The 26731-nt window shown below is 42.6% G+C and overlaps 2 protein-coding genes across 2 annotated transcripts in view; one reads left to right on the forward strand and one right to left on the reverse strand.

Moving 5' to 3' along the window:
- CFAP58 (cilia and flagella associated protein 58) overlaps nucleotides 1–26731 on the forward strand; it is a 168665-nt gene that overhangs the window by 52333 nt on the left and 89601 nt on the right. The gene's annotated exons all lie outside the window — the stretch shown is intronic.
- On the reverse strand, nucleotides 4279–24949 carry ITPRIP (inositol 1,4,5-trisphosphate receptor interacting protein). The gene is made up of 2 exons (XM_083616647.1): nucleotides 24512–24949; nucleotides 4279–6190 (listed from the first exon to the last, which is right to left on the reverse strand). Exon 2 carries the CDS (start codon nucleotides 6175–6177, stop codon nucleotides 4528–4530), a length of 1650 nt encoding a protein of 549 aa, XP_083472773.1. The 5' UTR covers nucleotides 6178–6190; nucleotides 24512–24949; the 3' UTR covers nucleotides 4279–4527.

The raw sequence follows: 26731 nt of genomic DNA on the forward strand, positions 1-26731 counted from the left end.
CAGCTCTTGGCTATTTTTCAGCTGTTCTACATCTGACAATTTTATGTCCACACTCTGCCCCAGTTACTTGCAATTTTCCATTTGCATGTAGAACCAGCCCACCTGGGCTTGAATCCAATTACTGGGTGAACAGAACAACTGCCAGTCATGTTAACAGAGCTTACCCTCTCTCTCCTCCTCTCCCCTGTGACCCAATCTGCTCTGGGGATTCTCCTGACCCTCTAGAGAAGATTTAGGGGCAGTGCAGTAGTTGTTCCACAAACACAATGACTTCGATTCAACCTCTGTGCTGTACATTGCAGCTTGGTTCCATGGCTGGTTCTAGCTGTAAGTAGCCAACCAAAAAAGTGTAACAATGCGCAATTCTCAAGGCTGTTAGAGCAACAGCAGTGGGTGCTGCATCAGAAAAGGATATTATCCCAGAAGTCATGTCTTCATGGATAAATACCACATGTGGGCAGCTGCTGTTGTCTTAGAAGTTTTTGGCAGTTCCACTGGAAACAGTAAATAATTAGAACAAGCGGTATATACTACTTTGTCATTTACCAGTTAGTGTCAGCCATTATCCTGGGTCCTTTACAAGAGGCAAGGAATGGCAATGGTAGAAGATGAAATAAAAGATTTTTTGAATGATTGTATGTTGTGTGGACTCTGCTTAAATTGGAATCGGCATAAAACATGCCCAATTGCAGATTTACTTACTGAACAACGCACATTCTCTTATTCTTGGGAAGATAGTGAGCTATAGCCGAAAGGATGCAAAGTAAGAAAATGAGCAATTTCCCCTTTTCCTTTGGTTACACAACGCCTTTGCCACTGGTGGATTTCCATTAATAATACATAAAGCATAAATCTTATTCAGGTCACCTTGAGGATGAATGCATACATTACAGGCATACAATGGAGGCTGCTTGCTTTTTCTTTTTCTTTTTTAATGATGGAATGGAAATATCACTTAACTCTTCCTGAGGCACCCCCAAGCACCTTTCTGTCAGGTTGACAGCTGCCATTTGAAATGACTTTAAACTAGTCTCTGCAGGTGGCAGCTGTCCTGTGTATTCAGCCTCAAAATCCAGTGCAGGCCGCACTGGATTCCTGCAAAGAGAGTCTCCCATTTCTGCCATGAGTTCCTCCTTCAACGACAACCTAGGCATGTTCCAGAACATTCACAAGACTGGACATCCAGAAAGAAGCAAAGCCTATTAACTGATCTGAGTAGCATACTGCTATGTACTGCTTTGTCAGAAAAGTCTGACTGCTTTCCATGAGGCTTACCAAGCAAGCATGCACTCAGTCAAAATCTTAGTATTACCCTTCCCCAAAATGTTTTTCTGCTCACGCAGAAGGTTTAGGAAGGTAAATATAGTACGTATACTTCAAATTGTTTTAACCAGTCTGGTTTGCTTGCTGAGTAAGACATTTTTAATACCTTGCATTTTGTAGACTAAATGTAAATGCCGGTGTTTTTAAAGTCTTACTAAAGCATCAGTTTAATTAAACCCCTCACGAGTGCTTGATAACGACCTAGATAAGGATAGCAACTCTTGTGGAAACGCATAACCCCAAAAAGTGTCATACTATAAACATTCAGATTTTGTGTTTCCTCAGAGAGCTTTGTTTCAAGACCAGCAAAACTGGAAATACTGCTGACTGAGAAAGAAGAGAGAGATTTTTCCACTTCAACCATGTAATTACTTAAAATAAAATAACTGAAGTCGCAATGGGTTGTTTAATAGGCCTATTAACTGGAGCCACTATTTTACAAGGAGTCAATTATATAGCACGTTGACAAGAATGGAAGAAACATTAAAAATTTAAAAGTGCAGAAGCTGCCTAGAAAAAGAACGCTACAAGGAGGAAGGTATTGCAGTGAGGTGTCTGACACCTTTTTATGGCTTCCCTGGACTTGTCATTTTTCAAAACCCATTTTCCAGACCTTTACTCTTTTTTTAAAAAAAGGTAGAGAGGTTTTAACCGTTTCTTCCATCTTCTGCTTAAGTTTTTTACATTATATAAATTGTTTTTTTCAGTCATGGATTTATGTCCTTATAGTGTGGGCCAAAAGGAGCACATTACACTTGGTTTGATATTTCAGTACTTCTACTAGGGACTGGAGTTGCTCAGCTTTCACTGTCCCTAAAGTCGGTCAGATAACAAATAAGCATTTGCACAGAGTCAGTGAAATAACCAGTGGGCTGATTTAAAAAGAAGTGTGTGGGCAGGGCTTTTTTTTCCAGCCAGAACTTGTGTTCATGGTAAGTTCTGTTACCTCTTTTTCTAGAAAAATAGCACTGTGTGAGCAAGCTCTTTCCGGTAGAATGTGTAACTAGCCTACCTGCTGAAATGCACTTTTTTGGCCCATTATTATTATTATTATTATTAGCCCCATCTGCACTACACATTTAAAACAGTGCCATTCCAAAGAATCATGGGAACTGTAGTTTGTCAAGGTAATTGAGAGTAGTTAGAAGGCCCCTGTTCCCCTCATAGAGCTACAATTCCCCGAGTGGTTTAATAATCTTCCCAGGATAATCTTGAGAATTGTAGCTCCATGAAAGGAACTGGCGGAAGACAGAGTTTAATGAAAATACAGATGTCAGAAAGCTCTCTTTCCAGCTAGAATCATAAATGTGCATAAGAACTGCATAAACATACTGGTACTATATGCACCTATGGTTCCTTCCACCTGGAGACCCGCTTGCAAAGGCATTGCTGGTCCGTGAACAAAGCACAAATGGTATGTTGTTGTTTTCTGGGAGTGGGGCAGGGGCATAATTTGATCCCTATATTCTCCCTCCTAATAACTAATTAAACAGAGATTTGTGGTGGCAGGAACCATGTTCTCTGTGTGTCATTTGAGTGGACCTACACTGCTACATGGGCATGCAGGTAATGTACAGGAGAGCAGTGCTTTATTATGTAAGATGAAAATTCTGCCTATCATCACGTTTGGTTCTTTTATGAACCTATATGGTGGTCGTACTTCTGTTTATCCAGCAATCAAGTTCTCCGTTCAGGAGACCATTCCTAAAACAAAAACAACAACCCCCCCCCCCACTGCAGTACTGTTGGCATTTAACAATTGCTATTAGAACACAGCGTGTTCCGTCTAAGAAGTAGCAGCGTAGCAATGCAGCCTGGGCACTAGGGAATAGTAGCAGCAGCAGTAGTAGTAGTAAAGTCTTACTTCCTAAGTGATAACTACCATTTCCAAAGCCCTTTTCCAGAAAAGAACAAAACCTGGCACATGTTCAGAATCGCAGCAGATACAAATGCAAGGTGGAAAGCAGCAAAGGAAGACCCAATGGCTCATCTAATCCAGCACCCTGTTCTCTCAGTGGCTAATCGGATGCCTGCGGAAAACCCACAAGGAGGACCCAAGGCCAAGAGCACTCTCACCTCCTGTGGATCCCTGGTATTCAGAAGAATTGCTGTTTCCAAATGTGGAGCCAGAGCCCAGCCACTATAACTAGTAGCACCTTTGCCTTTCAAAAGGATCCTTTTTTTTAAAAACCCATACCTGAATTTTTGTCCTTTTCCCCCACATTACACCAAACATATGGACACCAATCCAGGATGTCATCTTTGTAGAAGAACCTGAATTTCAGGAAATCTTAAAACATATGGTCATTCTTTCATTTTGTTGAGAACAGCAGTTTATTGCTGTGGTCTGCCTGTGACACTTAACATGTAAAAATCAACCAGAGTGTGTGCAATGCATCATAAACTCAGATCCCTGGCACCAAGGTAACGATCTGTTTAGCCCAGTGGTTAATCTAACAGTTCTGGAAAATATTCTTGCCAGTTAGGTCTGGTGCTATTGGAGAGAAATACGAAAAAGGTATTTTAGTGGTGTGTCAAGTTTTAAAAGTAATAGTAGCTGGAAATGTAGAAAAGGCATGCTCAAATACCCTGCATGATGCTTGCATCACTGGATAGCTTTTTGTGGGTATTCCCATTGGTTCATAGATATGAATATATTTCACTGGAGGTGGACAGAAATTCTAGATCCTCTCCAGGGGCTCAGGGTGTGAAAGTATGTAGTGGCTATAGTTGCAGGAAGCTCTACTGAACTGGTATTTCTGCAACCTATTTCTGCATTTGCTTAATAGTTTAGGACAAAATAAAAGAATTCCCTTCACAGTGGATGTTTGATCATTTGTGAAGTACAGCTGAACATCTATCACCAATTTTCAAACTATGTTTTCTCTCCTACAAAGACTCCTTTTGCAGAGCTGTCACCATCTCCATCTTCACATAAACAAACCACACAGACTCTACCAAATCCCAAGGTCTGTAATGTCGATATAGGAATAAATTAGATACCGCTTTTGCTTAAACTATTTACAACAATCTTTATACACAACAGTTTAAACGTTAGAAGCTGCATAAATATCAGCCAACAACATTGGGAAGAAAATGAGAGAAGTATCTCCATTCTACCAATCTTTGGAGTTATGTGAGCATATAAAGCAGTTTGCTCCCAATGGGAGAGATCTGTTCATGTTGTAATTCTCAGAGATTTGGCTACAGGGGTTCTTTATGTAGTGAGGTCAGTCGTCCATTGGGAACATGCATGGCATATTCATTTATTAAAGCTGCTGTGTTCTTTAGCATCTCATGAAACGTGTCCATAGTCTTTCTGTAAGCGTCTCGTTGCAATACAAAGCGGCGGAAAAGGTTTAGAGGTTCTGCCTTTTGGAACTCTATGGGGATACCCAGTTCCTCTGGCAGGTGCCTGTTCCCAATGAAAAAGTGGTAAAGCCTCTTTTCCTGCAAGCTTTTCTCTAAAAATCTGAGCATGTCTTGCAGCCTGGCTCGCAGCTGTGTAGAAGCCCAGTCTGCACAAGGAAGCGTCTGTAGTAAATGTAGCATCACTGTTTTCAAGTGGTAGTTTGTAAGGCTGCTTGCGCCTGTTAGACTGCACTGCTTTCCATGAAGGAAGGACAGAATCTGGAGGCAGCTGAGGTGGCAGGAGTTGGCAGGCAGAGTTTTGGAAATAAACTGGATGTATCTCTTCTCATATACTGCAAACGTGAGAAGCCAGTGAATGCTGGAAGAGGAGCTCTCTGCCAGGCCACTGCATGGGAAATGGGAGATGAAATATACATCAGAATCAGCATATTGTACCACCGGGGTGAGGTTGAAAGTAATGGTCTTTCCAGATCGAAACTTGATTTTTAGAGCCCCAGGCGCATCCAGGAGATTGAAAGTGAGGTTGAACTCGTACTTGTGTGAAATTTTGTTCCATGCCTTAGTAAGCGCAAGCTGGAACCACGTCATAACCTGGTCAGAATCAAGGTATCGAGTGTCCTTGTAACAAAGGAGGTCCTCCATTTGTTGGTTCTGCTTAGCTTGGTTCATTTTGCTGTGAAGAAGACACAGTAGGTCTTCCCCGAGCTTAGTCTTGTCGCAGATACATCCTGTTGAGTTCTCATCCGCCCGCGAGATCTTTATCATCCCATAACCCTGTTTGTCTGGGGAGACGGTTTCTTCCGAACACCAGCTTTCTAACTGGAAACAATATGGCTCCGGAGGGGTAAAAGGGACAATGAAGTCACAAGCTAAGGGCTTGTGAGCTCTCCAGTTCTCATACATGCTCCCGACTCCTATGGATTCTTCCACTTCCATGTCTGCATCTCGGTTACACACACTTCTCAGGGCTTCCAGCAAGTCATCTGCAAAGCCTTCCACAAGCTCTCGGTTTCTGGCGATATCACCCGTCACAACCTGGAGGCATTTTTCATAGAAGTTGGCCAATGTGGCATTGTCTGGCAGGACGACTCCCTTGAGCGCTTTCCCAAGGACACTAATTTCATCTTCCTCATTGGCATAATTCTGCCAAGTCCCTTCCTTGTAGTCCTGCCGCCAGAACTCAATCAGAAGGAAAACCACCATGGACAAAGCAGTCCAGAAATTCCAAGAGAGGGGATTGTGATTGTATTGCTCCTCTGTCTCTGCAGCCTTCGCTGAAGGCTTTGTTAAGGTCTCCTGCATGGCAAGCTCCTGCTCCAGTTTAAGCTGCTCCAGCCTCAGGTTCTCCTCCCGCTCTTTCATCTTCTGGATGACTTCCTGTGTGTTTTCAAGAACAGTGACATTTTCCTTTGGAAAGAGGAGAGGATGGTTGACGATAGCCGTGATAACCACCAGGCACACCCGGAAGATTCCCGCTGGCATGGCAAAAACTTTCCTGTGAGGAAGAGGTAGAGAAACAGTAAGTTGTGTTTAGATCTGCACATGCACACAAGGAAATCAGATGAATTCTCGGCTTAGTGGATAAAAACAAACAAATAGGAACACAAGAAATATCTGTGAACTTTCAGATACAGGGTTGTATTCAATGTGGTGATAGCGCTAAGATTATGTCTGTGCAAAGATTTCTTCCCTGCCCACCCCCTAACTCTGTGCTGGGGTTTCCTCCAACCCTCTGGAGCAGATTTGGGGATGGTGGGGGAAGGAGGGGGGGAATCTCAATTGATGTAGCACTAATCCTTATTTATGTCACAATATTTATTTACTGCTTGATTGTAATAAAATCTCAAAGCACAAAACATTGCGAGAAGAAAGGTTACAGGGAACTAGACAGAGGGCCTTCTCGGTAGTGGCGCCCACCCTGTGGAACACCCTCCCCCTTCAGATGTGAAGGAAATAAGTAGCTATCCTATCTTTAAAAGACATCTGAAGGCAGCCCTGTTCAGGGAAGTTTTTAATATTTAACGCTATATTGTTTTTAATACTTGATTGGGAGCCGCCCAGAGTGGCTGGGGAAACTCAGCCAGATGGGCAGGGTATAAATAATAAATTATTATTATTATTATTATTATTATTATTATTATTATTATTATTGAATACTTCCCATAGAAAGTAGTTATATTTTCTTAAGAAGATATTGTTAAGGGCCAGTATACAGTAAGGCTTTGTTTTCAGGAGTATGTGGCAAAGAGAGAAATGAAATTGATTTCTTATTAGTGAAGGTTGGGTGTGTAACACATCTAATTACTTTATTATGAACACTTGTTTTGCCTGAATAATCTGTGTTCCCTTATGCACATGGCCTGTTGATTATGTCTCTAGAGGAGGCACCCCCAAACTCGGTCCTCCAGATGTTTTGGGACTACAATTCCCATCACCCCGACCACTGGTCCTGTTAGCTAGGGATCATGGGAGTTGTAGTCCCAAAACATATGGAGGGCTGAGTTTGGGCGTGCCTGCTCTAGAGTGCTGTGGTCCATAGGATGCTCTGTTCCTTGAAGTCAGACACTATCAGAAGCTGTCCCTGCAGCCACCATCATGGCGCCATAGTGATTCCTGGGATCCCATAAAAGACCTAGATGCTGCTGTTGCAGGATTCTATTTGAGGAGGAGTTCTGTTCATGGTGTAGCACATATCATGTCATCACTGTATGGCAATAGCACGGAGCCCAAAGTGTGTGGGGAGAGGGGATCTAAAGACCCAGCTCCATGGCAGGTATAGAAATTAGTCATGTGATGGAAGAAGTCACAGGTAAGTGGTGGCTGCCACATGCAGCCCACCCCAAATATACATCCTGCATAATGTGAACAGTGAGAGGAAGCAGGTGGTAATTCTGACTCCAAAAGGGATCCATTTAATATTTCCAGTGTGTTGATGTGCACCCATCCTGTTCCCACAGCTGCCAGTAGCCTATAATTATTCCCTTCTAGCCTTTAAATGAATGTGATTCAAAGATTTGCCCCTCTGCAGTATCTGAGCACACCAGCTTAACTAATAAGAACAATCCATGCCATGTCTACTCAGTAAGTCCTACTGAATTCAATGTAGCCTACAGGTAGATGGGGTTAGGATCCCAGCCTTTATCTTTTAGATGAAGTCTCTTTTGTTTTGCAAATTGATTTCCCATCTAGGTGTCCTTATATGTTTAGCAGCCTGTGCACATCCCCCCCCCCAAAAAAACGAGAGTGAGACAAGGGTTTTGCACTTAAGGGAGACAGATGCAAAAAATTAATGAAGAATGTAGATGTAGATGCAAACACAGATAAAAACTTTAGGAAAAATGTAATGAGAAAGGAGCGAGGATCAGGAAAGATTGTAGTTGCACTGTTGACATCACTGCAGGAACCCTTCTTCGCATATCCCTCTAAAGCAGTGTTTCTCAGCCTTGGGTCCCCAGATGTTGTTGGACTACTATTCCCATCATCCATGACCACTGGTCCTGCTAGCTATGGATGACGGGGAGTTGTAGTCCAATAACAGCTGGGGACCCAAGGTTGAGAAAGGCCTAAACCAGTCTTCCCCAACCTGGTGCCTATCTCACCCTATAAATCAATCAATATACAAGAAATTTTTTGCTACTTTAGATCAGTATTCCCACAACAGAGCACACCACAATCATGAGGAAAGAGAACATGGATGCTGTCCAGAGATTTTTAAGAGGATGGGTGTGAGAAGTCAGGTAAGGAGCCCCTCTGTCCAGTGACACATTTTCATCACTAGGTAGCATCAACTGGCTTGGTTTCACTGTGGGCTAAGGCATAGCTACCCCTTTGTAATTCTAAGACTGGATCTTTCACTACCTTACCGGCTGCCACCTTGCCCTCAATCCTGGCAGTTAGTTACCATAGCAACCAGATTGGGTATGGCCGTAAAGCAAGGCCTTTCTTTATTTACAAGTGAACCACATACATATGACAGAGGAGTAAAAACCTTCCCAACTATAGGCAACTGCTGAAGCACCACATTCACTTTTGTCAGTTGAAAACATATCAATCTCATTGGCAATATCATCAACAACACTTCATTAATGGGGGCTTTTACACAATTAAACTGTTTGTCCATCTATCTAACATGGGAGTTGACCCTACCACGGTTGAGTATGCTTTTGATTGGTGGTAGTGGGGTGGTTAAAAACTATTACTGGAAGATGGATCAATAGTTTATTGCTGTTTCTCCCCGAGATGCTGGAGTCCGTATAGGTGATGCAGTGTAATGGTATATGCACTCCAGATTAAAAATAGGGTAGAGTGACCTTTTCAAAAGCAGAACCATCCATCTACTCTTACACGGCACAAGAGAATACATGAGATAAATGCTGCCCTTCCAATCTGTCTTGTCTACAGGCTGAGAAGAACAGTACTAGCTCAATCCCCACTGTAGCGACAATACAAATGCTATCGGATGGACAGAAGGACAATAGATTACAGCCATTTGAACACATAGGATCTTGACTTCTTTGTCAAAACTCACGATTAGCAAAACTGGATGTGCAAAGTAAGGGCAGGCGTACGAGTCCCTTGGCTCAACCTCATCTTAGCAAACATTTTAGGGTTGCTCCAGTCTTGCTGTGTAGGTAAGGACAGTGAACCATCTATCTTGTTATTTCTCTGCTTTCAATGATAGCACTAAAAAGAACACCCCTAGATCCATCACCAGAGCACACAGATATCAGCACAAATCCTGCAACTGGTTTGAGAAGAGCAAAGTGAAATGGTATTATTTCTTCCTGTCTCACCCTTTCCTAGGTGACATCCTCACATCCTTGTTACAAGTGCAGCACAATTAATTAATTTTTATCAGGTTGGATCTGCAGTAGCAGACGTTCACATGGTCGTCATTTGCACATTATTAGAAAATTGTCATTTTCTCCAGCACACCACTCTCCAAAGGGAAAGCTAAACCTCATCAAACACAGACGCTCTAAAAGCAAGAACACAACCACAAAAACCACACAAAAATCTGCCAGATTTTTTTATTAAGTGCTGCTGGTGGACAACACCCAGCACAGTGTGGATTCAACCCACCACCCATGATTGATGATAGCCCTGGAGGGGGTAGATAAACCTGTTTCTGCTGTCCCTGATAGAGAAAAACCAGATTTACTAGCTACAAGACTGAATTCTGTTTGGTGAATAAGAAACTACAAAGGTGTAGTCACCAGCGTATGACATGATGCCTATTGAAAAAGAAGTATTCAGGCCTCTGCCTTGAGGATCTTGCAGCTTTTGATAATAATGGGGAAGAGTGATGGGAGTGCAGGAAGGGTAACGAGAAATTGATCCGATGCAATTGCAGGTGTTTTAGACTTCATTATGGTAGTAGTGGGAATGAATTAAGCGGCCATGCTAAACTTTTCATGGAAGAGGTGGGCTTTGAGGAGAGATCTGAAGGAAGGGCACTATGCAGATGTTCTGAGAGGGAGGTTGCCAAAAAGGTGGCTTGAAAATGCAGGCAACTTTTGAGTGGCTCCAAGTTGGGTAGAGGCCCAGGATTTTTATATGCCCCAAAGCCAAGCATTTAGAAACACTGGAAACACAAGGCACTTCCTTCAGTTTCAAGAGAGTGGTGTGCAAGTTCTATTACATACAATGGAATTTCATGAAAGTCCAACTTAAAGTCACTCCAAAAGAAGATACTGGGAGCACACTGAATCATTTGCCCAAGTACATGCACAGTACAGCTATCTGAAAGGAAACATATGGAGATCTGCACAGATCCTCCTAATGCATTCCTAATTATTATTACAGTATAATTACAAGATAATGGTATAATCTTAGAAGGAGCATGGCTGTGACTGCCATGAAGGGACCCTAAACTTCTGGATTTGCCACTGCACTACGGGTGGAAGAGTTGGAAGGAGTGACAATCAATGGGAAAGGGCTTATTGAGAGACAAGGGCAGAAAGATCAGGTGGGGGAAGCTGGCAGAAGATCATGAAAATGAGGACAAACAGTTTCTGCGATTCTAAGAGGGGCTTAGAAGCCAGCATAGGGGTGTTGCAAGGGGTATAGGGTGAGAGAAGCAAAGGGTTATTGAGCATATAGAACCAGGTCTGCCCCAATATATTTAGTTGCCTGAAGCCAGGAAAAAAATCCCCCTCTGCTAAGACAAATACTTTAGAATGAGGGTAGCCAACCTGGTGCCCTCCAGTTGTTTTGGACTTCATCTCTAATCAGCCTCCAGTCAGCATAGCTAACGTCCACGGATGATGGACATTATAGTCCAAAACATCTAGAGGACATCAGATTAGCTACCTCCCCTTTCAAAAGTCTTGATGCACCATTCAAACACCAAACACCTTCCTTCATATATTTCCTCGCTATACCCTGCTGCATAGCAGAAGCAGCCCTGCACAGAACATATTTCCTATAAGGAATAGCCAAGAGTATTAGGGCTGCTTTGTTTAGAAGAGACAATGGGGGAGGACCATGAGTGGTCTAAAAAAAAAGTGTTTGTTATCTTAAACTCTTAGGTAATACTTCAATTAGAAGGCATCCATATAAAATTAAATATATCCTATTTAACTAAAAAAGAGAGGAGGAAATAGTTATTTTCCAAACCCAAATCCCACCGAGGTTGTTTAAAAATAAGCTACAAGGTGCCTTCATCCGTTTGCAAGAGATCTTCAGGAAGTGCCACAGAGTTCCTTTTTTGGCTCTGTATTTTTAGAGAACAGCTTGTATATTTTGAGATTCAAATATAGCATGGCGGGTTGCCAGCGACGGGGCTTTGGTCTTGAAACACTAACTACAGGCGCCTCTGACATGGAAGTGAGCAGGGAAGACGCTTGACAGCAACAAGATAAGAGGTGGTGCTCATTAGGGGCATGCCCTAGTCCCCTACTTGATCAAATGGGCATGGCTTCTTCTACAGTCAACTGGAGGCCACAGTTCATAACAAAAGGGTGATTTAAAATTGGTTCAGCAGGGCATAATACAGAGACAGAAGGGGGGGGGGAGAGACCAACAAGCAGATTTTATATGAAGTATGTGCCCATGACATCTATTTCTATGTATAAATGCTACATGGAAAACAGGCAACACCACCAACATGCTCCTTTCAAAGCAAGGGTGTGCAATCTAGCAAGCTTTCTGGGAACCAGTGGGAAGAGATGCCACAAGCCAAGATCATAGCAAGACCCACATGCCTGAAGGTTTTTCCTTAAGAGACCTGCCATTTTGGTGAGAAGCAAGCTATGCCGGCTGATCTTAGTGCTCTAGCAGCATTCACCTCGGGGCTGAAAGGTGTGGCCGCGCTTCTTGCGTATGTGAGATTAGATGCATAACAACCATAATCCCAGCCCTGACAAACACACAAAGCTTTTATTAATATTTATACATGCTTTCCCACCCTACCTGTGCACACCAGTTGGTTAGCAACATCAGATGGAACAAGGGCGTCACCAACACCACTTTGCATGTCTACTTCAATGGGTAGTGTAGAGGGAAGAAAGAAAAAAGAGCAGAGCAGCTCTGACATAAACCCTTCAGGGGGTGTTTACCTGGCTTCTGTTACCGAGTGATTAAACTGCTTCGCTTTCATTGTGTTGCCACTTATGAAAGAGGAAAATGCCTTCTGGACTTGTTTGAGCCCATAAAGATAGAAGCCAAGGTTCCCCAACTTCCCTTCTCCCAGATTTTCGTTACCCCCACAAAGCTAGTAAAAAATATATTAAAATGTATTTTTATTAAAGATTTCTCGGTTTACAAAAGTATGTGCAATGTCTCTTTTTTCAAATTACATTTTCTACAGATCAGTTTCATTTGTTGAGACATTAGTGTTACATTAGGAAGAAAAGGGGAAAAGAGGTGGAGGGGTGTGTGTGGCTAACCTGATCCAAAACAACCACCCACCCCACCACAACCAATCACAAATGAACAACCACACCCCAGGCCAACGCCCAACCTCTCTCAGCACCGAAGGAACACAAACGAATAGCAAAGAGAACCTGCACAAGCGACGCTGACACAAAACCCCACACGTACATTAAGTAAAATAGAAACATCGCCACCCGACCTCACCCCCACTCACCCACAAAGTTAGTGATGAACTCAGCAGAGGCTGAGGGGCAAGATTTGCAGGAAACTCAAAATAGGGATAAGCTCCTCAAAAGAGGTTCTGAACACTCTTCTGTTTAGCACCAAAAATGATATTTCCTTCTGTGATATTTCAATGCAGAAGATTCTTGTAGGAATGTGGCTCTGGTTGGGATGGTAAACAGGGTGAATGTTTATTTAATTTTTATTTTATTTACGAGAAACTGCAAACACTTCTGATCTGTGGACACTTTGGAGGTGAGGAGAAGGAGAAGGAGAAGGCTCATGCATGAAACGTTAAATTATGGTTTAGCGTTACAAATGAAGCAGGCCAATCTGTCTTGACAAACTGTAGCTCACACACGTTTTAAAACCTCGTTAAAGGAATGGCTATACAAGGAGAGTAAAACTTTATATATAGGCAGTTGTTTCAATTACACCTGCTGTCTCTTCAAAGCTCTTGCTATAATAATGGATCATCTATGAATTCTAGCGATCCCCGCTATCATGAAACAGCTTATGTGATATGATGAAAGTTTTAAAAGATTAGGGCACTCCACCTTAGAAAGATGATCAGCAAGGAAGCTCGTTACACATAAGAGAGTAAAGGGTGCAGAGGCTACAGCAAAGGAAAAGCAATTTATATTTTTGTGGTCTCTAAGCATGCCTGCAACAATGGCATTCACTCTTGGTGGTGTTCAAATGCTGAGTTTAAAATTATTCAGCTAATGCCGTATGGTCTAATACAAGGTTTTACTTTAATATCAAAGCAAAATGCCTGCGTGTACTACCAAAGGTTAACTATTTAGCTGATTCTGCCTTGAAGAGGGATTTGTGATAAGATTTTATCCCTGTATTAACTGATGACAGGGCCGGGGTGAAATGGGGAGGTCATTTCATCACGCAAGCATAAACGCTTGTGCTGAGAGAACAATCTCCTTAGAACGATATTGAATTCCACCCACATCTTTTTAAAAGTAGCAAATATTGCCTCAACATTTCCTTGTACTCTCCTTTGTGTTTCTTACATATCCTGATTCTTAGTTTCTCTGGCCATGTTTTCTAAGGACTCAGCTATAGAGTGGCAAATAAAACGTTTTAGGTGTCTTGTAAAGTGCAATATACAAATGTGACACTAGGTGGCGATTGTGAGCTATGGCAAATTCAATATATTTTCCAAAACGTTTTTTAAAAAAGCATTTTCACAGCGTTTTTGGTGTTCCACCAAGATTGTAGGCTATCTAGGATTGCCACTGCCACAGCATACATAGTGTTTCTATTACTTTAACATCAGGCCACTATGCAGAAATAAAGAAATGGAAGCTTTTCCTATCACATTATCTCTATGGCCAGGAACATCTTTGCCAATTTCATTTCTGATGTCAGCAACGGTGCCAGTGGGATTTTCAAAAATTAACTTCTACGAAGTATTTGATCTCAGAAGAGCCCACCACAGGAAGGTCCATCCTGGTTGCTTAGGAGAAAGCAAAAGCAAAATATGGAGATTCCAAAGAGTAGAAAAGAAGACAGAAGCAGGGAAACTGCACTCAAGAGGAGCGGATAGCAACACCAGGGGTTCCTATCACTTGTTGTCTAAACAACTAATCAATCACAGTTCTGCCTTTATTTATTGGTTAAAAACACTAAAAAGTAGGAACAGCCAGACTGGCTCATCTCACAGAAATTTCTTAGAAGGGTAGATGCACATTTGGCTTCAAAAGGAGTCGGGGGGTCCTGTTGGCTATGGGCCCAGTGCATCAGTACTTCCTCTGCTAGCCTTTTGGGTGTCAGACTAAACCTGGGGATGAAGCAGAAGAAAAATGCGAAATGCCCATTTCTGCCTCCCACTATGAACACTCTTTCTGATGGGTCCTGTGCTACCTATGCCAAAAATGGCAATAATGAGGTGATTGCCCTTCCCCATCAATGTGGCTTTTTAAGCTACTAATTAGGAATAGGTACACAGCAGATCGGACATCTCCAGATAGCTTTGTGGAGATTCAAAAGAAAACTTTAGTTTTGCCATGTATCTCAAAATGCTGCCACTGATCACAAATATAGGAACATCCTGCTTTTGCCAGAGCAGTCAGTCACATGGCCAGCACTGGCCACTCTTTCCAGCATACATGCTGATAACTTTTGGAAAGGACCTCCCTTTCAATTATTACGGGTAAATAATTTTCATGGAAATCCTGACGTTTTTCCTGTGTGATGTTCGAAGTGGCTCCTCCTTTACCAGAGCACAAATGCCTGGCAAGCCAAATGGAGACTGGGTCAAGTATTTGTTCTTTCAGAAAACAATGGGAGTGACATATTGTTTAACAGCCTAAGGACATTTCCTGTACAAAGCAAACAGAAGCAGTGTAGTATTCCTGAAGCGAGGATGATCCACTTTTTCTCCTGAAAAATAGCTGAACAAAATTGCACAACCAAAGTTATTCTCGACCAGTTTTATCTGAAACCTAGCATCCTGTTCTAAATTGTCTTTAAAAATATGCTGTACTGAAGAAGATCTTAGCACCCAGCCAGATCTAATTCAGCACTTCTCGGTCGTGAGGTTTTACAAGGCACAACTACATGCATCAAAAATGACATTCTGCTTTTTTCATTTATGGCTTGAGGACTGTGCTGCAATATTATGAAAGTTGCTCTGGTTTCAACGAGAAGCTTAAAAGCAGCATCAGCAGCAGCTCATTTGATCACATTGCCTCATGACAATTGCTTTTAGGGACTCCCTAAAATAACAATGCCTATGAAAAGGGGCCATATGCAAAAATAATCCTAGTCAATACAAGCACTACATATAGTTTTTGACATTTCTTCCTTCCACTGGCCAGATGTGTTCCTATCAGCAAGGGAACAATATGTAAGACCCAGGACCAGCAGATCTCACAAGATTCTCATACAGCAATTTTTTTGGTAGTATTTCAATAGGACTAAAAATCCCTATCTATCCAACAGGAACACTGGGCTGGGTAGCTTCTGCACACAAACAATGTACTGGGTTATTATCGTAAAATTATTGCCAGGCTTTAAGTGATTTTTCTCCTGGTCAATAAGTCAAAAACTTTTATTCAAATCAGCTGCTTCTGGAACCAATCCAGTTGCTCTCCTGAAATATTTGCCCAGTTACCTATTTGTCATTCGTTTTATGGACTGAAACAAAGGTAGGGCTGAATGGGTACCGCTGTATGCCTGGATGTCCTGCTTCCAGCAGTAACTATGGTTTCCTTTATACAACCACTTGCCATTCTCCTTTCTCCTACCAGCATTTATATCTATCTATCTAGGGACACGGGTGGCGCTGTGGGTTAAACCACTGAGCCTAGGACTTGCCAATCAGAAGGTCGGCGGTTTGAATCCCTGCGACAAGGTGAGTTCCCGTTGCTCGGTCCCTGCTCCTGCCAACCTAGCAGTTCGAAAGCATGTCAAAGTGCAAGTAGATAAATAGGTATTGCTCCGGCAGGAAGGTAAACGGCGTTTCCGTGCGCTGCTCTGGTTTGCCAGAAGTGGCTTAGTCATGCTGGCCACATGAAGCTGTATGCTGGCTCAGCCAATAAAGCGAGATGAGCGCCGCAACCCCAGAGTCGGCTACGACTGGAACTAATGGTCAGGGGTCCCTTTACCTTTATCTATCTATCGCTCTCTCTCTCTATCTATATATCATCTATCTATCTATCTATCTATCTATCTATCTATCTATCTATCTATATCATCTATGTATGTATCTATCTATCTGTCTCCCACCTTTCTTTCATCATGGAACTCAAGGCTGGACAGGTGGGTTTCCAAGGCATTCCACCATCTAGGAATTGACCAGCCAGATCCAGACCTGATTTGCTTCAGCAAAGTAGCTGCATCATGTGCCCTCGGATCATGCCTTGGAACAGGAAGTTGTCGAAACAAAAGGAGGAAGTGGAGAAAACTTGGCAGAAAGCGGTGAGTATTCATGGTGACAAAATGCACTCCTGGACCAAAAGCTTCCCCACTTGGACACTCGCCAATTACTAAGAAAGGGACAAGAATTAGATCTAGGTATAAAAGTAAACAAGAGCTCAAATGTTCCCTCATCCTTCAGGCAACTTAAGAGAAGTCTTGTTTGTACCACTAGGGATATGCAGTCATTTACAGGCTGCGTGGTCAGAACATGGGCATTCACAGCAGCTTACAACATCTATCTCAAATCACAGATAAAAAGGGCTGAACACTCAGGCTGAACGCTCAGGTTCAATAGCAGCTCCAGAGCCAACAATAGAACTGCTACAGACAGGGTTGCCATACGTCTGGACATACCCAGAATACTGTGGTCGAAGGCAGTAGCCACCCCCCACCCCCAAAAAACCCTTGTGTGTCCAGATTTTCACTTTTTGAAACATGGTAACCCTAAAATGATCCCTTTCAATTTCTCAGACGATGAAAAAGATTTAACACCAGGAATTCAATGGTTGATTAGGAATGTTAAGGAAAATCTCGGGGTGCAAAGATACTCAACAGCTCAGCTTACCCTGGAATTTTCAACAGGAATAAACAGTGCCCATAAGAAACTCTAAAGCTATAAAGTGTAATATTGTTTAAAGTGTGAAAAGACTAGCATGCTGCATGACCATACCTTAATAGCCTCATGTTTTCAACCATTTACAGCTGATTTGCTCAATTGTGTTGCTTCTAGTTTTATTTTACTTGGTCACTGGACAGTGTCAGAAGACACTGCTTTAAGCCTTTTAAAAGGTACTCCTTCTCTAGTCTGTTTGATTTATATCCAGGTAGAAGAATACATTAAAGCTCTTGCTATAGATTTTGAAGATGAGAAAAGTTACACCAGCAATGAGACGGAATGTTTAGAAATGCATCAGAATGTCACCAGATTTCCCTTTTTATATCAAATCCCTTGAAGGGACCAAAAGCATACTCCAGAAACAGACCTCTCCAATTTAAATTGTCAAGGGTCTTGCCATAAATGAAAGACAGACGCCCACAAGTGACTGCAATGATGGGGAAGAGTTTGGGAAATAGTTCACGTGAAATCAATAGTTCACATCTGATGGACATTTGCTTTTCCTTTCATGTTTGTAAGAGATGAAGAAAGTGAAAGCCCCTTATGAACAATGAATTTGCCAGTAGTAAAGATGCTAAAATAAAACATGTACAGTGGTACCTCTGGTTAAGTACTTAATTCGTTCCGGAGGTCCGTTCTTAACCTGAAACTGTTCTTAACCTGAAGCACCACTTTAGCTAATGGGGCCTCCTACTGCTGCCGCGCCGCCAAAGCACGATTTCTGTTCTCATCCTGAAGCAAAGTTCTTAACCTGAAGCACTATTTCTGGGTTAGCGGAGTCTGTAACCTGAAGCGTATGTAACCTGAAGCGTATGTAACCCGAGGTACCACTGTACTGTTAACACCACATGCAGTTTCCAGAAGGAGAGCTGAATTTCTGCATCACATACATTTAAACAGAAGCAGAGAATAAGGAGTACAAGAATAGACAGGTGTGGTGACTCACCAAAGCATTTCACCCACTTTCATCGCAAAGTAAAGAATGCCAATATAACTTTCTTGCTTTCTTTCTATAAAGATTTATATACCGCTGCATCATGAAAATATATCACAGCAGTCCACAACAATACAAAAACATAAAACCAAACAATTCCCTAATAAAAAGTTTAAAAGAAGTTAAAAGCAGTAAGAAATTATGGGAGCTGCAGTGCAACAACTGAAGAGGCACTGTGCAGAGGTGCACCTTGGGTGCCCCGATATTACCAGAAACTTTAAATCTGTCTATAATTTAAATTTAGGTAAATATCACTCACCCTCTTCCTTCTAGAAGCAGCAGAAAATATTAGAAGGGCCATGCCATGTGTCTCCATGGCAGATCCACCAAATACAAGACAATTGGCCAACACATTACTCATCTGAGACATGTCTGTGGTGAGCAAAAATGGTTGCTTGGTTTGTAACCAGGAGGGAACAAAGATCTTCTTCTCCCATTAGAAGGCTAATTTGCAGCACCATGGAAATGATGCATCACGACTTTCACAGTGACACAGAGACTCTCTCCATGTCTATATCTTCTCTTTAGAAATGATAATACTGTTCCAGATGTCAAAAAGCAGAGTTGGACAGTTTTCCAGTTAAGAGAAGGGTGGATAAAAATCAATGACTTTAATTAAAAAAAAAATAAAATCAAATTTTTAAAAATTTAAATTGGATTGTTAAAATAAATGCTTTTGGAGGAAAAATCTTTCTAAATATAGTTTTCTATTTAAGTTACATTACAGTCCAAAGGCTATTCCTCAGGAAATAAGGATTTGTTTTAAGTTTTTCATGTGTGTTAAAACTCAGTCTAATTTTTTTCAAAACAACAACCGTTTAACCACATCAGTTAACAAACATGGATACATATGCTATAATGTTATTGTTTTAGTTAAATAAATTGTTTAATTTGTTATTAAGGAAATGATTATTTTTCTCCTATCAAAAAAGTACAGCAGAAAAGTGGCTCAAATATAAACAGTTAACTTATTAAACCTCACGATAATTTCATAATTATCTGTCTATGTATTTCTAATAGTATAACCAAATCAATAATTTTTGATACAACTGAAACTATTCTGACTTTTAGAAGACATCTGAAGGCAGCCCTGTTTAGAGAAGCTTTTAATGTTTAATAGACTATTGTATATTAATATTCTGTTGGAAGCTGCCCAGAGTGGCTGGGGAAACCCAGCCAGATGGGTGGGGTATAATAATAATAATAATAATAATAATAATAATAATAATAATTCCAAAAATGAAACCTTCATCTGGTTGTAAATATTAAGATTATACCAGCAAGAATGAGTCTTACTGTTAAAAAATGATTTAAATAAAGTCTTACTGACTAGTGATTTAAACCAAGTCTTACTGACTAGTGATTTAAATTGTGATTTATATCAATTTGATTTAAATCAAATCCACCCTGGTTAAGAGTCTAAATCAAAGACCAGGAGCAGGGGGAGAACCCATCTGTAAGGATATGACTATGGGTGGAATTCAACATAGCGCTAAGGAGCTCATGGCATATCTCCCTGCTCCCTCTCTGCCCCAAGTGCTCTTCTGGAGGTACTCCCAACCATCCTGATTTGGGGAGTGTGTGGAGAAAGGGAGGAAAGCCCCATTGCACTAGCAGGGCACTTTATGTTGGCTTTTGCTAGCACAACTTAGTTGAATTCAACGCCACACTTTAAAGGCAGGAGTGGATAACCTTTCTGGCTCCATGGGCCAGATGCTTATCAGGATTGGTTTTAGGGGTCAAATCTGACAGGTGGGTATGGGCATCAACCTGCCAATCACATCTCACATGACTGACAGGTGGTTCATCCCATCCACTTGTCAAAATCCCTTGTGGGGTTCCCAAGTGCCAGGCACTGCTGAGCCCACCTTAAGCTCCCAGTTATTCCTTTGAAACCCTGCCCTTATCTGCCCCGTATCTGACATAACGTAAAGTGTGAGGAGGATGAATGTGGCTCTCCCAAAACAGCCTCATGGGCCAAGTTTAGCCTGTGAGCCAGAGGCTCCGCACCCCTCCTTTAAGGGCACTTCCCATATCAAATTTAGAGGTCATCCCCAAGCAAGAGGCAGAGCTAGAAGCCAGAGGAAGTAGCCAAAGGAAAGAAGCCCTGTTGTACACAGTTATTTAATAAAACTTCTTGCTTGGTACATTTGAGCTCCTCTTCATTGAACAGAGAACATCCAGGAAACTGAGCTGCAACCTTTCACTGATTAATAGGTTGCATTATTTGATGTATGAGTGTCCCCATTTAATTGGGCGAAACATTTACAAAATCTCCCCGTGTTGCTTCATTGTAGTACAAGGGTTGGTAATAATTGCAGAGGGCAGGAAGGAGGCTTTTCCCTTTCACTCCCACACAGTATCAGATACCCACTTCTAAAATGCTGCCTCCTGTGATACATGCATACCTCATTTAAAAACAAAGAAAGCACTCCTTTTCCTCAATACTATCGTTTTAGTCACGTGCTAACTTGTGCAGATTTAATACATTTAATCAACAAATTCAATCAACGAAGATGTCTTTGATCAGGTGAAAGCCCTAGCAGGAAGTAATGTTATCTTACCCCTTTCATGAGGGTAGACATCTTGATAGCCAAACACTTCACATGATTAGAGCATCTGGTAGGCCTAAGGGTTTTTTTGCCATCCAGGTGCCCTCCAGCTGTTTTGAAGTACAGTTCCTGCCAGCCACAACCAACACATGCAGTAGGTGGCAGGAATGAACAAAGCTATATAATCATGTTCAAACCAGGTTTGCCTGCAACCATTTTCTGCCTTTTGTATGAGCTGTTACCTGTCCTACTACTGAAGATGGGAAAGTTTTGGTTGTTTGTCCTGACAAGGTGCAGATTCTGCCAACTGTCTATTAAATGGTTTGGGGAGACTGGTCCAAATACCACTGTTTCTGCAGAATCTGAACTTTAGGTTGCTGATCTTTATCCTCAGGAAGATAATAATTCTCAATGAAGAAAAGATTTTGCTGAGAGTTGTTAGGAGGCCCAATTCGCTTTACAGAGCTACAATTCTCTTTAACAGTCAATCCTGTTTCCTAGGGAACACTGGACATTGTAGCTCTTTGAGGAGAATTGGTGTTTCCTAACAACTCTCAGCACCCATAACACACTACACTTCCCAGAATTCCAGGGGGCATGGGGCAGCCATGACTGTTTAAAGTGGTATACTGTAATACAGTGGTACCTCAGGTTACGAACTTAATTCGTTCCAGAGGTCTGTTCTTAACCCAAAACCGTTCTTAACCTGAGGTGCGCTTTCACTAATGGGACCTCCCGCTGCCACTGCGCCACCGCCACACGATTTCCGTTCTCATCCTGGGGCAAAGTTCACAACCCGAGGTAACTACTTCCGGGTTAGCGGAGTTTGTAACCCGAAGCGTTTGTAACCCGAGGTACCACTGTACAGTGGTACCTCGGGTTACATACGCTTCAGGTTACAGACTCCGCTAACCTGGAAATATTACCTCGGGTTAAGAACTTTGCTTCAGGATGAGAACAGAAATCGTGCTCTGGCGCCGCGGCAGCAGTGGGAGCCCCCATTAGCTAAAGTGGTGCTTCAGGTTAAGAACTGTTTCAGGTTAAGAACGGACTTCTGGAATGAATTAAGTACGTAACCAGAGGTACCACTGTATTGCTTTTAATGTATATTGCAGAAGGGGCTTAGATGAGCCATCTCTACCATGTATGCAAATGTTTACATAAACTTGCAAAACAGCAGCAATCCACAACTCAAAATATTTTCTCCAAAACTGGCCATAGTGCTGAAGAAGTTGGTTCAAACTGCACTAGACTACTGCCAATTGGACTGCAACATGTGCCTCAGAAAGGTGTCACATGGTTGACAGTAGACATGGTTAACATGCATATTATTCAAAGTTTACATCAGTTCCACTAAGTTAATGTTGTGCAAGGTTTCAAATACAGTATGTGGTTCTTTTCCTCATGTATCTGTTGTTTGTTGCACATTGCTCCATTCTTTCCCATTTACCTCACATCCTGCTTCTCTGTGGGCCAGGGCTTTTGCTTATACAGCTGAGCTGGCACCTACTGCTTCTGGCAGCACGTGGGCCAGGGATCCTCATAAACAGCTGCATCCCTGCCCATGCCACACCCAAATTGTGCCAGCTCCCAACCTAGAACTGGAATGTCTATCTTTCAGGAGCACTCCGCTATTAAAAACATAAATGGAAACTATGCAGCTGGGCATAAATTTTGTGACTTTATGGTCACACACACAGTTACAGGCAAGCATTTTGTTGCACGTATATAATAGTCAGAGCTACCAGGCACACACCTCAACTTTTCTCACGAGTTGCATCAGGTATATTTTTCAGTTCAGCAGTGAGTGGGTCAAGCCAAATATGCAAAATATAGTGTAATATTTCATTGAGCCTCTTCTTTGGTTACCCTAGTGGCTAGTTTCCTCTAATTTCTGCTGCTAACGTTTCTATCAGGTGCTTCCACCGATAATCATAATGTTTTGCAAGCACTACTTGTGCTGCTGGCCAGCGGAAGAACTATGCTGAAAATTATATTTAAACCATCAGTAACCCCCCCACCCAGTGGCCAAGCAGATAATTTTAGGAAGCCCACAAGGATGGCCTAAACGCAAGAGCACTCTCGCATTGTTGCTCCCTTGCATCCCATGGTATGCTGCCTCTGATCGCAGAGGCCACCTGTGACTAGTAGCTATTGAGACTTCATACTCAAGTCCCCTTCTAGTCAGAAGTAGCAATGTTTCATCCAAAGCAGTAGAATTAAATGAGTCTGGTAGCCCATCCCTATGCATATTTACTCAGAAGCAAGTACTTCCAAATAAGTATGTGCAGGATTGCTGCCCAAGTCTTTCGAGTTATTAAATGCCCTCCCGAGGGAGGCTTACCTGCTACTTTTTAAAACCGTTTTCAGCACCAGGTGAAAACCATTCAATTCTCATAGGCTCTGTTACATTTGCACACTCTTAATCCTCCAAATTGTAGGTCTACTGTGCTCTCTTAGTAACACAGTGCATCTTCTTATACTTTTTTTTCTTGATGCCACTGACATGTTTATGCTACTTGTTATTGTTTTATTGATTGTAATTGCATTGTAATGGTTTATTGTCATAAGTCAGCCAGAAGCCACTTCTATTGGGCAGCTTATAATTACTGTAAATAAATTAGTTCCAAGCATTAGGTCCTTATAGTACCTACCTGATAAGAAGCTAAATTGGATATGAACAGCCCCTACTGCAGGTCTGATGGATAGAACAAAGTTGGTGTTATTTAACTCACACATCCTTTATTCTTTGTCCCGTGTTATCTGAAGAATGTTATATCATTTACTACGTGATGGCAGCCCTTACTTTCTGAATAAGCAAATCAAAGGCTGTATGACTGGGAAGCCAAGAAACTTAACAAGTCAATGACATGTTCAAGGCCTTGATCCTCAGCACACCCATGGGTGTAGCTGCCCCCCCCAAAAATCCATAAAAATCCATAGCAAACCGGGGGGGGGGGAGAGACCTTTTGTTAGGGGGGACAGAACCTCAAACAAAAAGCCTGGCTATGCCCATGAGCACATCTCTTTAATCTTAAGTGAAGCAGAAGACAGTAGGGCTTACTTTTAAGCAAATGCATTTAGTACAACCCAGGCGTGTGTCCAAAAAAAAAGAGGATGCGCCAACATACAGCAGCAAGCTACAAAAACGAAGTTATTTTCGTGGGGGAAGTGCAAGGTTTGGGACAGAGACTATGTCTTTAAATGGTGCTTTTTCTCCCCTGCCCTGCTTGTTGCGCCTCTTCCGCTCTCATTTCTCAAGAAACCAAGAAAGATGTTGCCCTGCTCGCTACAAGCCCAACTTCCTCTTGCTAAGGCCACATCGCGCATACCTCTCGCAGACCCTCGGAGAAGCATCTCCGCCTTGCTCGCCCTTCCTCACGAGGAGGCGACCTCCGGGGGCTGCGCGCAGCAGAAGGGGAGGGCGGAAGCGGGCAAGGCGAGGGGGCAAGACTCGCACCCCCCGGTCGGCGAAGATGGAGGTGCCTCCTCCACAAGCAACACGGGCTCAAACCTGGAACCGCGTTTTCAGACACAAAGACACACAAACACACACACGCGCGCACACCAAAGCAATATATTGCATGGCCATCTTTTGGTGGCAGATAACTTCATACTTACAGCGTCCTGCAAACTTCTTGTATAACCCTAAACGATTAACACGGATCTCTTTGCCCGCGTCCTTTCCTACGCCGGACTTTTTCACGCGGCTTTCATGCTGGATAAGTTTAGGCGGACAAAGGGCTCAGTCGGAGCTCCTTCCCGTTTCTCTCGGCATCCTCCACGCTCGTTCCTCTCGGGCTACGAAGCTGGCGTTACTACGACGAGCACTTTCTAACTTACTCATTTCCTGGCGGCCGCTGTTTTTCGTTCTGACAACCACCGCCCCCCCCTCCCACGCGCACAACTTTGGGTCGAGTCCCGGGACGCCCTTAAGGTGGAATGCAAGAGAAAACTTTTAAAAAAATAAAATCAGCGCTCTCAGCCTTTGGCGATCAGAGCAGAAACTCGCGGAGGGGTGAAGAAATCGCGGACGCCCTTAAATTCTGCTTGTTGTGCAAGACGCGAGGAAAGGGGAAAAGCAACGACGCAACAACTTTCCGGAGTTTGCTCCTCGTGGCTTGCAATATATATGAAATACAGAGCGACAACTGAAGCAACTCCCGCTGCTACCTCTATATAGGCAGTGTTTTCACCCCCTCCATTAAAAATTCAGAAACCCACTTTCTTTACTTTCCCCCCTTTTTTTGGTAAAATCGCCTTGCCAATCTCTATATTCGAATCTGATCGATAATAGTCAGTTGCCGGTGCCAAGAATTTGGACGTTGTAAATCCAGGTTCAAATACCCGTGGGCCTTGCTTTGGTGAAATTACTACCGTGCAGCCTGCTCTACCCTACCTCCAGGGTTGGTGTGAGCTCAAAGCACTTCAAGCTCCTTGGGAGGAGAGTGAAGAAACAAATGAGAAAAGCATTTTAAGCAATTTAAAGTAGATATTAAATGTTAATATGCAACAGCGTTTGTTTGGCAGACGGTGCAGGAGTGTCACGTGTGTCTGGAACTTGCTACCTGGCCTCCCCGTGGGCAGGTCAGCCTTTCTCAGACTCCCCCACCCCATCCTGTGAAAGAAGACATCGTAATGGACAAAAGAGACAAGGACCACACTTTGCATATGAACAGCCTGATCTTGCCTAAGGCCATTGGACTCAAAGGGTTTAGGTGTGTGTAACTCTTCACAGGATTGGGCTTCTTAAGATGTGATTGATGGCTACTTGCCAAGATGGCTGCATTTCACCTCCACGCCCACAACTCTGAATGCCAGTTGCTGGGCTGCACAGGTGGGCAGAGTGCTCTTGGTGTCATGTTCAGTTTGCAGGCATCCTGGCTGGCCATGGTGAGAACAGGATGCTGGACTCTTATTCCTTATACAGTGGTACCTCAGGTTAAGAACTTAATTTGTTCTGGAGGTCTGTTCTTAACCTGAAACTGTTCTTAACCTGAAGCACCACTTTAGCTAATGGGGCCTCCTTCTGCCACTGTGCCGCTGCTGCACAATTTCTGTTCTCATCCTGAAGCAAAGTTCTTAACCCGAGGTAGTATTTCTGGGTTAGCGGAGTCTGTAACCTGAAGCGTATGTAACCCGAGGTACCACTGTACACGCAGCAGGTGTAGATTGGTACCCATGTCATTTTATTTTAGATTTCAAGCCTGTGGGCTGATTGTATGTAAGCCACTCTGGGAGCCTTTTTGGCTGAAGAGTGAGGTACAAATGGTCTAGATTAATAATAAGAAGTTAGGCTTGAAATAAGCATTCTCTTAAAACCAATAGAATCGGTTGTAATGCATGTGTGTGATTTTTTTCAGTGTGCAAAAAGAGGTTGCTCTAGCACCAGAGCACTTGTTCCATTGGCTTTGGTTGCCCTGATGTACAGGCCTCAAGAAGGGTGGCATCTATACATCTGATTCTACATTCTACTACATTGTACTTATGGGGCTGGGGAATTAGAGGAGTTAAACTTAACATTCAAGGTTGCTAAAGATGCTTTGCAGCCAGGGCTGGATTTAGGTTTGATGAGGCCCTAAGCTACTGAAGGTAATGGGGCCCTTTATATGTCCAGCTGTCCTTTGTCAACAACAAATTGTTGCTGTTTTTGTGTGTTGAATATATGCTATATTGTAATTTATGAACCTAAGAGGTATCTAAAGCCATCTGCACATCACAAAATATGTATTTTATCAAAGTAATTGTTGAACTGAAATAAGAAGTGTATTAATAGTGAAATAATTACCAGTGATATTTTAGGGAGCAGGCTAGCTGGCGGGACCCATTACTTACATCATA

This window comes from Podarcis filfolensis (genome assembly GCF_964270895.1).
Source record: "Podarcis filfolensis genome assembly, chromosome: 5".
In the NCBI taxonomy this organism is placed as follows: domain Eukaryota; kingdom Metazoa; phylum Chordata; class Lepidosauria; order Squamata; family Lacertidae; genus Podarcis; species Podarcis filfolensis.